This window comes from Lepidochelys kempii, chromosome 3 (genome assembly GCF_965140285.1).
Source record: "Lepidochelys kempii isolate rLepKem1 chromosome 3, rLepKem1.hap1, whole genome shotgun sequence".
Lineage (NCBI taxonomy): Eukaryota > Metazoa > Chordata > Testudines > Cheloniidae > Lepidochelys > Lepidochelys kempii.
The window spans coordinates 37,659,958-37,675,968 of record NC_136382.1 but is presented as its reverse complement, the minus strand read 5'-3'; the positions used below and the strand labels follow the sequence as shown (position 1 = coordinate 37,675,968).

Below are 16,011 nucleotides of genomic sequence, written 5' to 3'. Positions count from 1 at the left end.
CTTTAGTGCAATTAATACCACCTAAGCAACCTAAATAGCTTCCATAGTTACTATAGACCCCATCAGTAAGAGGAGAATTAAAACAGAGAACAACACATTTTATCAGCACCATTTTAACTCTAAGCACTGATCTGGATTTCAAGAATTACTGATGAGTAATTTGCATCCTTGTCTTTTATTTTGCTGCCTTAGCAGAGCTGCCACATTTTTGTTCTTTCTGAGAAAAAGATTAAGCAAGAGGCATTAAAGCGACTCTTGGACCTATCAGGGGCACAAAGCTAGAGGTTTGTATCATCATCAACAAACGTAATTGCTCAGTTTTACCCGGGCACAGAGATCCTGCGGTTTAGTGGAGAGGTTCTGAGGCATCTCCCTGCAGCGAGTGGAGAGATTCAGAATAGCAGTGGCAGCCATGTGTGCTGCCTCCATGTCATGAGTATAGTCAAAGCTGCTCTTGCTGCAGGTGCTGCTGGCACTGCTGCCTCCACCACAACTCATATTGCTGCTGCTGCTAGGGGCATAGCTGCTCGTTGTGCTGCTGGTGGGGCTTGAGTTCTTGCAATAACGTTTAGCTGTGGGAAGAAATAGGACAAGGATGACTCAAAAGTACGAGCACGTTACATAAATGACAAGAAAAACAGTCTACGGTGGGTGAATTCTATAATGAGCAACAGTGACTGATTAAAAAAAAAAAGGCAACAAAAAGGATGCAGGTATTCTATGATTTTGTGCGTGAGTCCTTTACCCAAGCAATCGGGTATGTGTTAAACATCCCATTAGAAATAAATCCGGAGGGTGTGACTGTACACCGTAGTGACAAACAGGCCAGAAGTAGCAAACAAACACGGTGCATGAAATTTCAGCAACGGCACAGGGAAACACTGCTTTCATTCCATAGTAAGAGCCGATTATATATTTGTACGGGGACTGTTTGGGTCACTCGCTTTTATTAAGAGGTGGGCATATAACGATAGGACACTTGAGTGGTATTGCACCAGCAAATTGGGCTAACTCCGGATTCACAACCGACCTTAGGAATCCCACTCCCTGGAGCTAGTGGGGATCAAGCTCATTGGGAGGATAATGTGCTTGATCTCCAGGCCAGAGTGCTAGCCATACATCCTTGGTAATCTCAAATTGACCAAAATGTTCCTCCATTCTGCAATGAGGGCAAGTACTGTGCTGGTCATGAGAAGGGAAAGGAGGAGGACTAAATGGAAAAAAGAAGGTGGCCGTAGAATGAAGGGGCAGGCATTGTTCAAATATGGATGTGGGGCCCTCACAGGCTAAAGCAAATGTAATATAAACAGAAAAAATAAATGAGCTCAACGGTGTGATTTTTAGAGGTGCTGAGCACCAAAAGCTTCCTGTTGAAAACAACAGGAGTCGTGTACACTCAGCACCTCTGATAATCAGGCTACAAGGGTGTATTTAACTATATAATGATTGACACACATTGTAAGGCTCAACGGATGCTCAAGAAAGCACTACAGCGCCACATCAGGCTTAAGCCTGCACAATTAATTCCCCTCTTCTTTAAACAGAACATGACAATATTGTTGGCTTTTTTAAAAAAACATGAATATTCACATTTTATAGCCAAAGGAATTAAAAAAAACCCAATCACACTCCTGGCCCATAATAAATGGCTCAATTATTTTTTTAATAAATGACTGAGAAAAAATGTCAGTTGGTCTATTGAACCCAGAGTTTTTCAGATAGCCCACCCACTAGAAGTCAATGTCAGCAGTTACACATACATGCATTCATGGTATAGTGATTTCTCCCCTTTAAGGTGGAGTTCTGTATTCTGCAAAGATCATACTGAACAATATAATAAATGTGTTACAATGCCATGTCATTGTGCTATAGAATATATGCGTAATTGCTGGACAGAGGGTCCTATATAAAGGCCCTATATAAAGGGTCAACACACTAGTTAGATCTCTTTCTCCACAGTTTCAATTTATGCCAACCTCTTCAGGTGTGCTGCGGCAGACATACATGCAGTAATCTGCTCCCTTGAGCACAGCCTCTTTATGGACTACATTCTGCCTGGAAAAGCAGAACAGGAGAGTCTGATGCAGAATTTATCTTATACTCCTTACTTCATCCCTTTCGTCTGTACATTTTTGGAAAAGTTAATGAAGTCATTGTTTACTGTAAGTGAAATAAAATGCTTAATTCATAGCAGATACAGAAGTTTTCTCAGGAAACCCACATAGTACACAGGTGTGATTTTTTTTTTAAAGAAATGGATGGTTAAGATTCAAGAAGTTTCTTTTTGTTTTGCATTCTTTAGATCATTGTTGTTTTCTGCACATTCACAGATAATAATCCTGTGAGTTATTTCCCATGACATATTTTACACCAAATTTCATTATGAAACTAGTAGTCAATATTGGTCACTAAAAACTGAGCATTTATCCATGGTTGCTACATTCTGGTAGCCAAGATACTCAACTAATTCTCTAAACTTACAACAGGAAATAAGTACAGTATCTCAGTTACCACTGTGTTGATATAGTAAGTGTTGACTTTTTAACAGCAACCACTTTGCACATGTAATTCGCAAAATTAGGACTATATTTCAAACGAATAAATAACATGCCTTTTCTATCACTTGCAAAAGGAAAATGCAGCCATATTAGACATTTGAGAGTTGATTAAAATTAAATTAAATATGAGATAATATAAGACATTTTATATACCTATATCAATACAGAGAGAGAGGAAGGGAGGGAGGGAGAGAGGAAAGCAGGGAGGAGTAATAAAGAGTTTTCAACATAGGATTAGCCACAAGAAACTCTTCCAGGCTCTGACACAGACTCCCTCTGTGACCTTGATAAAATCACATGATCTTTCTGCTTCATTTTCCCCATTAGTAGAAAGGCAATCACAATATTTAATCTTAGGCGTGTTGTGAGGATTAATAAATGATTGTTTGTGAAACGCTTTGAGGGTGAAAAGCATTATATATGTATTAAGCATATGTGAATGGCTGTGGTCATTTTAGCTTGAGCTTTACTGTACAGTTTCTAATCACTTCTTGCAGCCTGGATTATCTACCTCACATTACTTTTGAAAAAGAAATTCAGGACTCTTGTTTATAGTGAATTCAGATAGAGTGAAATCCATCTGCAGAGAAGGGGAATGGCAGTGACATTGTCCGAATAAAAAATAAAACACATTTTGCAGTTCTGCTTTCGAGCCAAATAGTGATTTAGTGCATTGCTATGGTGCAGGGTCGCTGGGACTTCTGTAATCCAACTATGCTTTGTGGCCGAGTGGCGAACCAGAAAGCAGAAAGCAATCTCTTCCATCAACGACAGCCACATTGCTCTCAGGCAGCCGCTCCAGCCAGCTCCATTTCCAAGATTCTGACTTTCCCCTGATGAACGACATACGGGATGATGACAGTGGGGTCAGTGCTTCTCTAATATCCCAAAGGCTCCTCCATAGCTAAGTAAGCTGGGGAGTGGCAGCTGCCCCATCAAAATTAAGGTATGCAGTCCTTTCCAAACAAACGGGGTTGATGAGAGAATGAGACCCAGTTCCAGCATCCTCTATCCCCAGCACCAGCAGCCTTGGTACCAGTTCTATTGTTCAAGTTAACCACAGCTCCATCAATTTTTCTGAACCCCATAGGAGCTCTTCAGGGACTGTAGAGCCCCAGTGCAAGGGAGTGAGATGGAAAGAATTCAGGGAGGACTGCTTGACAACTTCTGGGTTTGCACAAGTTTTCCACTATCCCTGAATAGCTCCCACCTGCAGAGCTCTGTGAACTCCTCTGGACACTGGGTCCAGCTGTTCTCATCATTACTGCCATATAAAATAAGCCTATAATGTAACCCATTATGATGTTGTCCCTAAAGGGAAAATAAAGCCAAACAAACAAATCCTCTTCCTTATAAGATGATCTCTCTGTAGCATCATCAAGGCATCATAGCATACAACATACAGAGTCCTCTCCTTGTGTAATTCTTATTAAATCTTACACACACACAAAAAAGAACACAGTCCATGCCACTCACATCAATTTATTTGCTGAATATATCAGCCCCATGACATTTTCCTCATGGTCTGTGAAACAAAGCCTGTTGCTGCCTCAAAATTAAAAGATTCAAACATCAAGTGACTCATTTTTCAGACGCTTAATACTATACATATTTCTGTTTTCCTCTTACAGTGTTTGACAGAATGAACTTTTGATTAATTACCAGTCTCCACTAAGTTTATGTATAACACCTCTTCAAAACAAAAATTTATTCCCTAATGTATACAGTGGGTTCATACTATATACCTCCCAAGCTAGCCTCAATGCTATTTGAATGGGGGGGGGAAGGGCGAGGGGGAGGCGTATTCCCCCTTCAAACATACAGGTAACTTCTATTTAGATTAATGGGAGATGAGTGTGTATATAGACAATGGAATAGTTGGCCATCATCTTTCATTTTAATGTTTAATTTTGGGTTTTGGGGTTTCTCACCTTTTTTTTTTTTTAAGCTAAATTTCTAACATTTATAGATTCAAAGGCCGGAAGGAACCATTATGATAATCTAATCTGACCTCTGATATAACACAGGCCATAGGACTTTTCCAAAACAATTCCTAGAGCAGATCTTTTAGAAAAACATCCACTCTTGATTTTAAAATTGCCAGTGATGTAGAATCTGCAACAATTCTTGGCAAATTGTTCCAATTGTTAATTAACCTCACTATTAAAAACGTATGATTTATCTCCAGTCTGAATTTGTTATGCTTCGACTTCCAGCCATTGGATCATGTCATACCTTGCTCTGCTAGACTGAAGAGTCCATTGCTGAATATTTATTCCAAAATGCCATTTTGAAATGAAAAGTCAAAACACAATGTTTGAAAATGGTCAAAACAAAATGTTTTCAAAACAAAGACAAAACATTTCACTTCAAAATGGCCAAAATAAACTGCTTTGACAGTTTTGATGTTCTTTTTTCCTAATTTTTTTCAGTAGAAACTATTTACAATATTCAACCCAAATTTGTGAATAGTTGTTGTGACCTGAAAAATGCATTTTTAGGTGAATTTACTACTCACTGAAAAATAAATTTCCCAGTTCTGCTCTAGAGACTGCAAAGTTCCTTAAGGAAAAACATTTCTTAAGGAAAAGGTCTTTTCCTGAGACTGGCAAGTTATCGCTGCTTCCATTTCATGCCCGTAAAACTAAAGCCATAGAACTTTAGTTTTAACACCGTGGGGGAAATCCTGACCCCATTGAAGTCAATGACAAATCATCCACTGATTTCAGTGGGGCCAAAAATTCACCCCATATTTCACCCCATGTTTTTATACTTACAGCTACATGCACCACACAGTACCAGCTTTTCACCCAGCAAGTTTGTAAGCCCATTAGGAATGACAACATCCTATTCCACTTTGGGGTGGGGAGAAGAAATTTACCGAGCCACATGTATCTAAAAGTGTTACCATCACTCCTTACTCATTCTTTGACTGAGATGTTGACATCCAAAGCAAGCTCCCCTCAATACTATTTCAAGGTCAAAGGGGTTTTATCCCCATACATATAGGTATCTCTCATTTACATCAATGGGAGATGAGTGTATATGTCAATGGTTCTCAACCTGAGGCCCATGTGACATCCTCAGGGCCACATAAGTAGTATATATAGTGTGGATGCCGCCCACATAACACATAGAGAGCTGCATATGTGGCCCAAAATGGTCAATAGGTTGAGAACCCGTAGTATATGTAGATAGTAGAGTAATTCCCTATCATCCTTCATCATTTAGGGCCTAATTCAGCAAAAGCATTAAGTATGTGCTTAGCTTTAAGCATGCTCTTAGGTCCAACTCACTTCAATAAGAGTTAGGCAAAGGCTTGAATGCTTTGCTAAATGGGGCCTCAAACAGGATAAATTCTTGCTGTTTACACGAGAACACGTACACATATTCATTCACAGTTTCTAGCGAGTAAACAGAGCATGTACATAATAGGTAGAATTTTTAGTGCAAACCTGTTGACTTAAATGGTGTAACTTATCAGAATTTAGCCCTCTATCTCTATTAAGTTGTTCCTTTGAGGGTGGGTACTGGAGAGTTTAAGGCACTTTTACTCAGAAATGTCTGCCTTTTTCCACCCTCTCTACTAGTGTGAAACAACCTGCTTACTGATCTCATAGGAAAACTTAACTATCAAAAAACATAGGAAAGATGGGGACAGCAGCTGTTACAATTTCCTCCTTCTCCACTCACCTACTTTTCTAAATCAGAGTCTGTTTTGAGGCAACAGCAGAGACTGTTCCACTAACCCACACTTATTCCTAATTTACTAAACAAAATCTGGGATTTCATAGGCTAGTCAGTGAGGAACCCCAAGCACTTTATCTTGTAAGATGAATTTATCTAGAAAATAAATTGTTCCATGTTGCATAAGAAAGAGAGGAAGGGAATGTTGTGATGTTATACTGATAGGTCTGGAATATCCCAAAATGGGACAACTCCAGCCCTTCATTCTTTGGCCCTAGGGGGTATTGTTCCTTGGTCCAACTCCTCTCCCCTGCCAGCCAGCCACCACCATCACACTTTCTCTTGCCCAGAAGGAAGAAATAGCCTCAGAGACAGGTGTTGATGCCACTTTCATCCAAATCCCGATCATTTTACCCACATGAGTTCTCACAGTGAATTCAACAGGAATCCTCATGTGGATAAGGTGAGCAGGGGCTTTTAATTAATTGACGACTAGGGGGCTGAATTGCAATGAGGTCCATGTTTTCTCCCCAGAGAGCAAGCACATTACATTTATGAGTTTCCTAAACTACTATACAAGAGCAAGATTCCTAATGCAACCCATGCGCCCAGGTCCTCCCAAATGGCAGCATAATACACTGCTACTGTGCCACAAGGACTGGCTCTCCTCTGTAGATTTTTTTGCAGACTCAGTACATCCCAAGAACTGAATAGCTAAGGATGTTCTCTTCTCAGTGCAACAATCCTGCAGGAAGCACCATATAAAATAATGCTTTTTAGAAAAAGTCTTTAAAAATAACTTAAACATAACAATGTCATGCTGTGAATAGCATTCCTCTTAATACTGTATGAACATGAAGGTATGTCTTATTTTTATGAAGTTTACATATACAACAACATTATTAACTGTAAACTTGTCTCTCATGTATAAGAGTGTGCACCTCCTACCATCATATCCTTTGGGGGATATATCCCTGGATTGCACCTTGGGAGCTATGGCTCTCTTGCCATAGGCATGGTTGTCATAACTGTTATATTCAAACGAAGTCTTAGAGTATTTCTCTAGTTCCTTGGCCAAGTTGGAGCGGGGTGTGGTGGTGGGGACATTGTTTCTGTAGCCATACTGAGGGATCTCCAATTGCTTAACAAAGCACATGGGCCTAGAAATTAAAGATATGTACAGTTTGTTAGATGCAGTTCAGTTTATTGTGTCTGTGCACAATTTATAGTTCAGATTAGAAAATCTGAGTTATTTATTGCACTCAAGAGACAGCAATATATTATTGTATTTGTTTGGTTTGGTTGTTTCCAGCAGACAAACAATATATATTTTCTGGAGCAAAGCTTAGGATAAATTAATTATAATAGTGCTAAATGTATTCTGTGACTAAAAACAATATAACTGGTGAAAAGTTCTATTTTAAAAAAATACTTAAGGGTTTCTCCTTCCCTGTGAAATTACATTATATAACAATGTACTTTCTTTGGGAAGGTGGATTAGAGAAAGACAAAAAGACCGGTAGAAATTTTAGACAAATTCTTCTAGTTACTGGAAGTAAAAAACGGCACTAAGAGCTCTACTCAACTCAGGGAGCATCCTTTGAATTCTGCTGACAGTATTTAGTCTTCAGAAGAGAAGAGTGAGGGGGGATTCGATAGCAGCCTTCAACTACCTGAAGGGGGGTTCCAAAGAGGATGGAGCTAGGCTGTTCTCAGTGGTGGCAGATGACAGAACAAGGAACAATGGTCTCAAGTTGCAGTGGGGGAGGTCTAGGTTGGATGTTAGGAAACACTATTTCACTAGGAGGGTGGTAAAGCACTGGAATGTGTTACCTAGGGAGGTGGTGGAATCCCTATTCTTAGAAGTTTTTAAGGCCCAGCTTGACAAAGCCCTGGCTGGGATGATTTAGTTGGGGGTGGTCCTGCTTTGAGCAGGAGGTTGGACTAGATGACCTCCTGAGGTCTCTTCCAACCCTAATCTTCTGTGATTCTATGATTCTATTTGCATGTGGTTTGCCCTGTCACAAAAGAAGCTGGGGTCCGCCTCTTCAGGGGGAGATCCGTACACGGCACCCACACAGTCCCTCTTGCCTCTGAACTGTCATCCAGTCTCTCTGGCTCCTGTTGACTCCTGCACGCAAGGCTTTAGAGGGAACTGTGACTCCTGGGGCTGCTCCACACACCACATTCAATAGGCGAGTCCCACAACACAATAAGAGATGGAGTGCAAGCTAATACAGACTTAGGCTGTACCGTCTAAAATTCTCATGTGAGAAAGTGTTGTGTGACTGGGCCTTAGAGAGCAAATCCTACAAGGCGCTCAGCATCCTAAAAGCCCACTGATTTTTAACAGGGGTTTAGGGTGATTAACTGCAGACTTCGGGTGCTTGGTACCTCAGAGGATCAAGCCCTTTTTCTTTCCCCCACAATTATAACGTGGAAATGGAAGGGGCATTCAGGGGAACACTAATTTAGTCACATGCAGAAGAGCCATCATGCCTTGCTGGCTGATGAAGTGGAAAACAATAAACAGCTAGAAATACTAATATATTTTTAGTAGTTTGCATTTCTGGATGAATTCATTTTCATAGAACTTAGACAAGAGATTGAGGTGTAAATTACCCAAGAAATTATATAATTCATACCGTACCCTTTGATTTTCTTTTGTATGTTGGGCTCCTTTGGAAAATTTCTCTTCACTTTTCACAAAATACAATGGGCCAGATCCTCAGTCGGCGTAGCCCAATATAGTTTACGTTCATTTAAGAAAATAAATACAATTCACATAGTGCACATTCAAAACAAAACTAAAATTTTTGGCAGAGCAAAAATCCTATGAATTTGACTTTTTTTATTAGTGAAGACATTTTGAATGCAGGTGGGATGGAGACAAGCGTAAGATCAGTTCACAGGATTTAGACTTGGAACACATAAAGTCCCCAATCAATCACTGTGGGTGGAATTTATAAGACAACCCTTAGGACGTTCATCTTAAATAGATCCAAGAGTTAAAGGTAAAAGGGAAGTAGTGTCTGAGATGACAGTCATACTCGGGCTGCCTAACAAGATCTGAAACACATGAAAGACCCAGAGGCAAAAGCAAAACTGCCAAAACAGCTGTCTAAGGAGTCTGCCAGAGAACCAGATGCTGCTTTTGAAAAGCAGCCTCCTCTGCATGGCATCGGACTCCTGTGACTTCTCTCTAAAGAGCAGTGAAAGCCACTGTATTTTTGGTCTGTGTGTGATCCTGCTAATGAAGATTTGATGATTTTGTTCAATGGATATTTATTATTATTATTAAAAGCATTATTGTTGAGTAAAGTATCATGGACAGTGTCTGAAAAAAGTGAAACCAGAACTGGGTCCGGTACAGATAAAGCTACTGAAAACACTTGGGAAAAGAAAAACAAAAATCCAAATTCACTACATAACTGTTAGCTTTCCTGATGCAGGACATCGTTCTGTTTTCTCAACCCCAAGAACACAAGGGTTTGGAAAATGCCATCAAGATTTTGATGAAGTACTGAGAGAATATTCAAAGAAAGATGACTCCTTTAACAGTAAGAAACATTCATTATAAGTCACCCTATTAAAATTTAGGTCAAAATGATAACCTGACAGAGAGAAACTTATGGGAGGCCTAGGAAATTCTGTGTGCTGGAAGTTGTGGAGAGTCCTTCAAATTCTCCCATGGGGAGAAGGGAAGGATGTGGCCATCCTAACCCACAGATATCATAATATCCATGGTGAAATTCTGCAGCTCTTGGGGCATCAATATAGGGCTGGTACACTCATGCAGAAGTCCAATGCCTTTGCACTGCTCCCTAAACTCTCAGCTCCCCCAATAGCCACATTTTTCTCCACCCACATCTGGCCCAGCGCTAGGTGCATTTAATAGTGCCGAGCTGGATTGTGCATAGGATAAATGCTGAGTCCCAAATGCATGGAGAGAGGGGGTGATTATGACAGATTAGTTCAATCTCCTCCCTCCATCAAAATTTAAACCAATGGAATGGTATTTCCATTCCTTTAATCCCTTCTGTGGGGGAGGGAGCAAAACAGAGACAATGAACTAACCCTTAAGTGTTTTTGGAAGCTAAACTTGATCAGGTATTTTTTCCATAAAAAGGTATGCTGCCAATTTAGTACTGCAAGTAGGGCTTCTGGTCTTCATTTAAACTGATATTTACTAGTAAAAGCCTGCTGAAGAAAACAAGACTTACCGGTAAATATTAGTTTATTCCCAAAAGATACCAACTTTTTTTCACACTGTTCTTAGACTTTGCACTCCAGCAGTCAGCTTTACACCAAACAATGCCTAAGACAAAAATGAGCTTTTCAGGCTTTACATGTATTTGCCAAAATAATTACCAGCCCACCCCCATGCAAATTTGTTGGGAAATAATGCTGAGAAAATTGGATCCAGAAGCCCTAATTCTAAACTCTTCTTTAAGGGAGATATATATGTATATACAACGTATATAAATATAAATGCTCAGATTAATTTAACGTGTGATGAATTTTGCATAGTATTAAGTATTATAGTGATTTCTAATACCTTAAAACCCGATCTGATGCCTGGTTTGATTTTGACACATCACAGCTCTGATGCTTCTCTTGAGCTTTAGCCAGTTTCTCTGCTGCAGCAATAGGACATCCAGAGAGGCTGCAATTACAGAAAGGAAATTTAATTGTCTTGTCCTGAGAAATTTCACATTATAGCACTGATCCAATTACTCCTTCTCCTCCTTAGTCAGCACGAGGAAGAATCTGGAGGAAAAAAGTTTCCAGAACCTTTTCTGTATACATTTCCTCTAGGATAGACTTCCTGTCTTTGAGCAACATTCTGCTTTCAAAGTTGCATGGATGATCTCATATCCAATATTCTTCTCCTCCTACTGTACACAGGCAGAACTCTCATGGATGTCAGTTAACAGGCATTCAGGTAGGAAGAGGAGAATATAAGCCAAAATTTACTTTGCAGCTTTGTTAGCAGAACGTGGCCCTTTTGTTCATATACATTTTGTCACTGAAATGGTTGATGCAGATTATTCAATGTCAACACAATACAGATGAAATTTTGTGCTGCTTCACACCTCATTCAGCCTCATTAACTTCAATTAGGTTGTGAGGGGTATAAATCAGTGGAGAATTTGACTGAGTGTCTATAAACCTATATCAAAAATATATTTTCTTGCTGTTTATTCATGAAGTTAAACCACTAAAGCTCGTTCTAGTCACGTAACGTGAAAAGAACTAAGACGTCTGGACTTGAACTCTAATTTACAAATGCTGAACTATTTTTGAAGTGATAGTTAATAGGTCTGCTTCTGCTGGAAAAGATTTAGAACAGTGGAAAATAAATATCCTGGTACCAGCAGATGGTGCTCTTAGTGAATTTGTAAAATCCTGTGACCTGACAATGGAGGGGTCTTTTTCTTGTTATTGTCTGTTGCTTGGTTATGTGACCGCAGCTCCTTGTGTTCTCCACAGGAAAAGAAATTAAAGTGAAAGGCAAATCAGTGCACTCGGTGGCATAGGGTTTTAAACTAGAGACAGAGGTGCCTCTCGAAAGGGCTCAGCTTGAAATCTTACTCAGGCCCAGATGCTTCCCTCGCAACAGAAGAAAAATAGAAGAAGGGGGGGGGAGGGGAAAAGCAGAGCAAAATGCCCCAAAAGCTGCAGAAAGAGGTAAGCAGAATGCTCCCTCCACTCCTCCCTGGGTGCCAATGGCAACCCCTCTGTCTCAGTTCCACAGGGGGAAAGGTTGGGGGGCTCTACACAGGTTCAGATTAGTGCCCGCGGCAGCTGCTCTCCAGTGACATGCTCCTCTTCAGACACCAGGGATATCCTAGCAGATATCCAGACAGAAGTCAGTAGTGCTGCTGCAGCATTAGTTGCCATGGAGTCCCCTTCGAAGCTTTTGCTGCTGTGCTGCATGACATTAGTGGGAGGCAGCCAGTGGCTGCATAGCTCCAGAGAAGAAGGAGGTGCCACAGAGCATTCCAAAGAGACTGGTCCTCTGCAAGGGAATCCATGGAGCTGAGATAAGAACTCTCGGTGAAGCCAGAGCTCTGTAAGCGTGGAGGACCATACCGCCAATACCCTCTGTGGTCTCCCAAGCCATCTTGCTGCAGTTCATGTTAAAAGGAGCTCAGTAATGGGAACCTTGGGTAGTTTTCTGTGCTCTCTGCCCACCTTCCCTGGGTTTTGCCATTGGAAGCTACAATGTAGAGCTCAATTTCCTTATGGAAAAGTCATAAAATATAATAGAAATGATAACTTTTCTGTAAGTTTTTAAAAATAATCCCTAGGATGTAACAGAAAATGAGGTCCATTCTAGAGGATGATTAAAAAACTCTATAGAAAAGTATCATTTTGTGTGGAATTCTATTGGTTTCTAGAATAATTTCTATGAATTCTATTGCTTTCCTCATCTTGAAAATCAAAAGTACTTTTCCATATTGTTTCTTATTCAGGCAAAATTCTCATTAATTTTTGCCTAAATATGGACTTCAGGTTGAGCCCTTGGATGGTAGAAAACTTTAAATTGTATAATATATATGTAATTGAAATGGTTTTTATTATTTATTCATACAAAATTGTTCTTATGATTAGAGTGGAATTTTTCACGCAGTATGGAGTCATCACTCATAAAGATGAACATTATATGAACCATAACTCTGTCCTGGTCTTGATAGTTTTTGCGGTCTTTTTCTTTCTTCTATTACTTTCTCCTTAAGGGTCATATGCTTCTTTTAATACAACTCTAGCTAAGTTAAAAAAATAAATAAAAACAAGCAAGTGATGCTTAAAACGTTTCTTACATGAATCAAATTAATTTTGCACAGAAGTCTCTTCACATTGTAAAATAAGTTTAAGGATTTTATGATGCAAAATGAATAAATAAAGCACACTAAGCACCATCTGCCATCTTTCAAACAAAAGAACAAAATCACACACACATATACACACACTCTCAGAACAGACTGCCAGAAGTGCTGCAGCTCTGAAGCAGTGTTCTCTCTAGACTATTAGACCAGTGATGGCTTCCTTACCTTCTGTGAGAATTCCTGTTGCTATTTACGTGGCCCCGACCTGTGCAGCCTGGTGTAGGACACTTAAGAACATTTTCATGCATGGCAAGAACTTGACAAGGAGAGTAAGAGAAAACAGCAGCGTATGAAAGCAAGAAAAAAAAATCAAGTCCCAGTATATATGAAACCATTTAAAAACCAAAAACCAGGATTCATTAACGACCAGCATTCCTCAAAATACATGTAACCAATAAAGTCTGATGAGGGAAGGAGGTGTCGTGACCTTATGCGCATTAACACGGGTAACACTGTACAGTGAGAATTATGGAAATTACAGAATCTAATAATTAATGTGTCTCTGGTGTGATGGTGAAGGAGAAAACTCCCAACATCCTCTCCATACATAAATGCTGAACACTGATCAGCTCAATAGTAACAGGTGGATCGGGATCAGCCCAGTAATAAAGTGTGGATTGTGATTGTGTAATACAGTTTTATGCACTTATAATAAAGCCTGTGAGCTAAAATCTGCTCTCAGTGATACCAATAAAAAATTGAGTTTCTCCAGATTTATATCAGTACAACTGAGAGCAGAATGTGACCGTATTATGCAAGTCAATTCAATTTTACTAGGGTCCAGTTCTGCCCACAGTCAAATGGGTGTAGTCAATGGAAGTTACTACACATGTAAGCATGAGGGCAGAATTGGTCCCTTTCTCTTTATTTTAATTCTCTATAAATCTTAAATTATAAGAATGCAAATTGAAAAAAAATATGGAAAAGAAACTCCTAAGCAGTAAGCACTTTGTAAAGTTGAGGGCTGGTGGAGTGATTAATCATGAGAGTAAGGAATAGGTAGCATTGGCTTTAGCAAGTTGGGTGCAAAATTTGCCCCCAAATTCTTTCAAGGCAATTCTCTTCTGAATTTCAACACTCTTGCTATAATGGGCCAAATTATCAAGAGGTTTTGTAAAACGGAGGTACATTAACAAGGAACTAGACTGGGACCTTTCCTTTTGTATGACAAGAGACATATCTGAATCCATGTCTCTAAAGCTGGATGGCTAGTGCATTAATGTACAGAACTAGGCCATTCAGCCTCTCCAAATAGCTCCCATTTTATTCACATGGGATGTACTCATGAAGTCATTGTTTAGTTCTCACTCAGACAAACTCTGCTGAAATCAGCGAGTGCTTTGGCTGAGTAAGAATTGAATAAAAACCAAGCAGACACTTGAGGATTTAATCCATAGAGACTGATTCAAAGATCATCATCACCACCATTACCACCACAGTGGCAGTGTATTAAAATGTGTGCAGATGCAAAAGCTTTACTCTGAAATTCCTGCTATTCAAAGCTGTTCTTGAAACATGCTTCACAAGGCCAGCATAACAGGAAAATTAGTTCAATAAATAAATAAAAAGATGAGCTCACCTTTTTCATTTTAGTAACTACAGAACATGCAAACAGTTTAAAGCTATATTCTTCTTTGATTTACAACATCTTCTAAAGAGCTTTATTTTCACCATTTACAAAAAACGAGAGAGAACTTTAAGCACCTGAGAAAATATCTGTACTTCAGAAAATTACAGGTCAAATTACAAAAATGGAAAAATGAATTAATTTAATCTGCTGTAGTCACAGATCAACCAAGATGCCGTGAGGTTCCCTCATTATCTTAATTCTAGAAAGAACAACCCTGCTATGAAAGAGAAGACTTTGTGTTAGACTCTCTCTCTCTCTGTGCTAATACAGTTCTGACTTCCCTTTCTGAGACGACAACTTTCTTGGTGATTTGGGGCCTAATTCAGACCTGCCTTATTCCAGTTTTATGTCAGTAAATGCACTGTCATTAACAGAGTTATGCCACTGTAAAACTGGAGTTGTGCAGTGGTGAATCAGGCTCATGGTCTTCTATAGTGTAAGTCTTAAGGGCCTGATTCTCCTTTCACTTGCACTGGTTTTATACCAGTGAAATTCCATTGGGTCTGATTTTTCTCTGCATGGAGACTTCTGGACATCTGTACAAAATGGGTGTTAAATGTTGCCCTTCCGATTTGGATGGGTTTTGCACCCATTTTAATTTACACAGGTGTAAATGACTCTTCAATTTGCAAGACAATGGAGAAACAGGCCCACAGAATTCAATGATGTACATGGTGTCCCATTTCACACCAGTGAAAGTAAGAAAGAGAATCAGACCCTAGCCAGATCCTCAGCTGGTATAAAATCAGCACAGCTCAGTTAGCTTCAGTGGAACTATTCCAATTTATACCAGCTGAGGATCTGCCTTAAACTGTCAAGACCAAATCCTTCTCTCTTCTACACAAGTGCAACTTCCTTTGACTTCAGTCCTCACAGAACTCATTCACTTTAAGGGAAGATGCACCCAAGTAAATGACAAGAGAGTATGGCTCAAAATCCTGGATACTACTACTACAGGACCAAATTCTCTTTCTCTCTCTTTTTTATAATGTACATTTCTTCATTATGTCTCCAAATAAATAAACACATAAATAAAATGGGTGGTGAGTTTTTCAAACTTGAAAGCACAATTGTTCCTGCACTAAACAACAGGGACATCAGCACTCAGAACTAAAAGCAGTGCAGTGTTTCTGGAAAATCTTTCCCTGCAGACTGAATGCATCTGTTTAAAAATAACCTAACATTCTCAGAATCAAAGAATACAGCTTTAAAAGTTGTTCTTTTTAGTTTAAAAATTATTAGA

The 16,011-nt window shown here is 39.5% G+C and overlaps 1 protein-coding gene across 24 annotated transcripts in view; it reads right to left on the bottom strand.

Annotated features, from left to right (window-relative positions):
• Nucleotides 1–16,011, bottom strand: part of MYT1L (myelin transcription factor 1 like) — a 380,619-nt gene that overhangs the window by 87,063 nt on the left and 277,545 nt on the right. For 21 of the 24 annotated variants that reach the window (XR_012157935.1, XR_012157936.1, XR_013635539.1 and 18 more), the window contains 4 exons: nt 13,304–13,394; nt 10,804–10,911; nt 7,194–7,405; nt 325–572 (listed from right to left, as the gene is read on the bottom strand). Coding sequence is in view for 21 of the 24 variants with exons in the window: in XM_073336127.2 (XP_073192228.1) it covers nt 325–572; nt 7,194–7,405; nt 10,804–10,911; nt 13,304–13,394 (659 nt within the window). In the remaining 3 variants the exon portion in view is untranslated. The remainder of the gene's footprint in view (nt 1–324; nt 573–7,193; nt 7,406–10,803; nt 10,912–13,303; nt 13,395–16,011) is intronic. The other 3 variants (XM_073336135.2, XM_073336136.2, XM_073336132.2) reach the window with 2 other exon arrangements.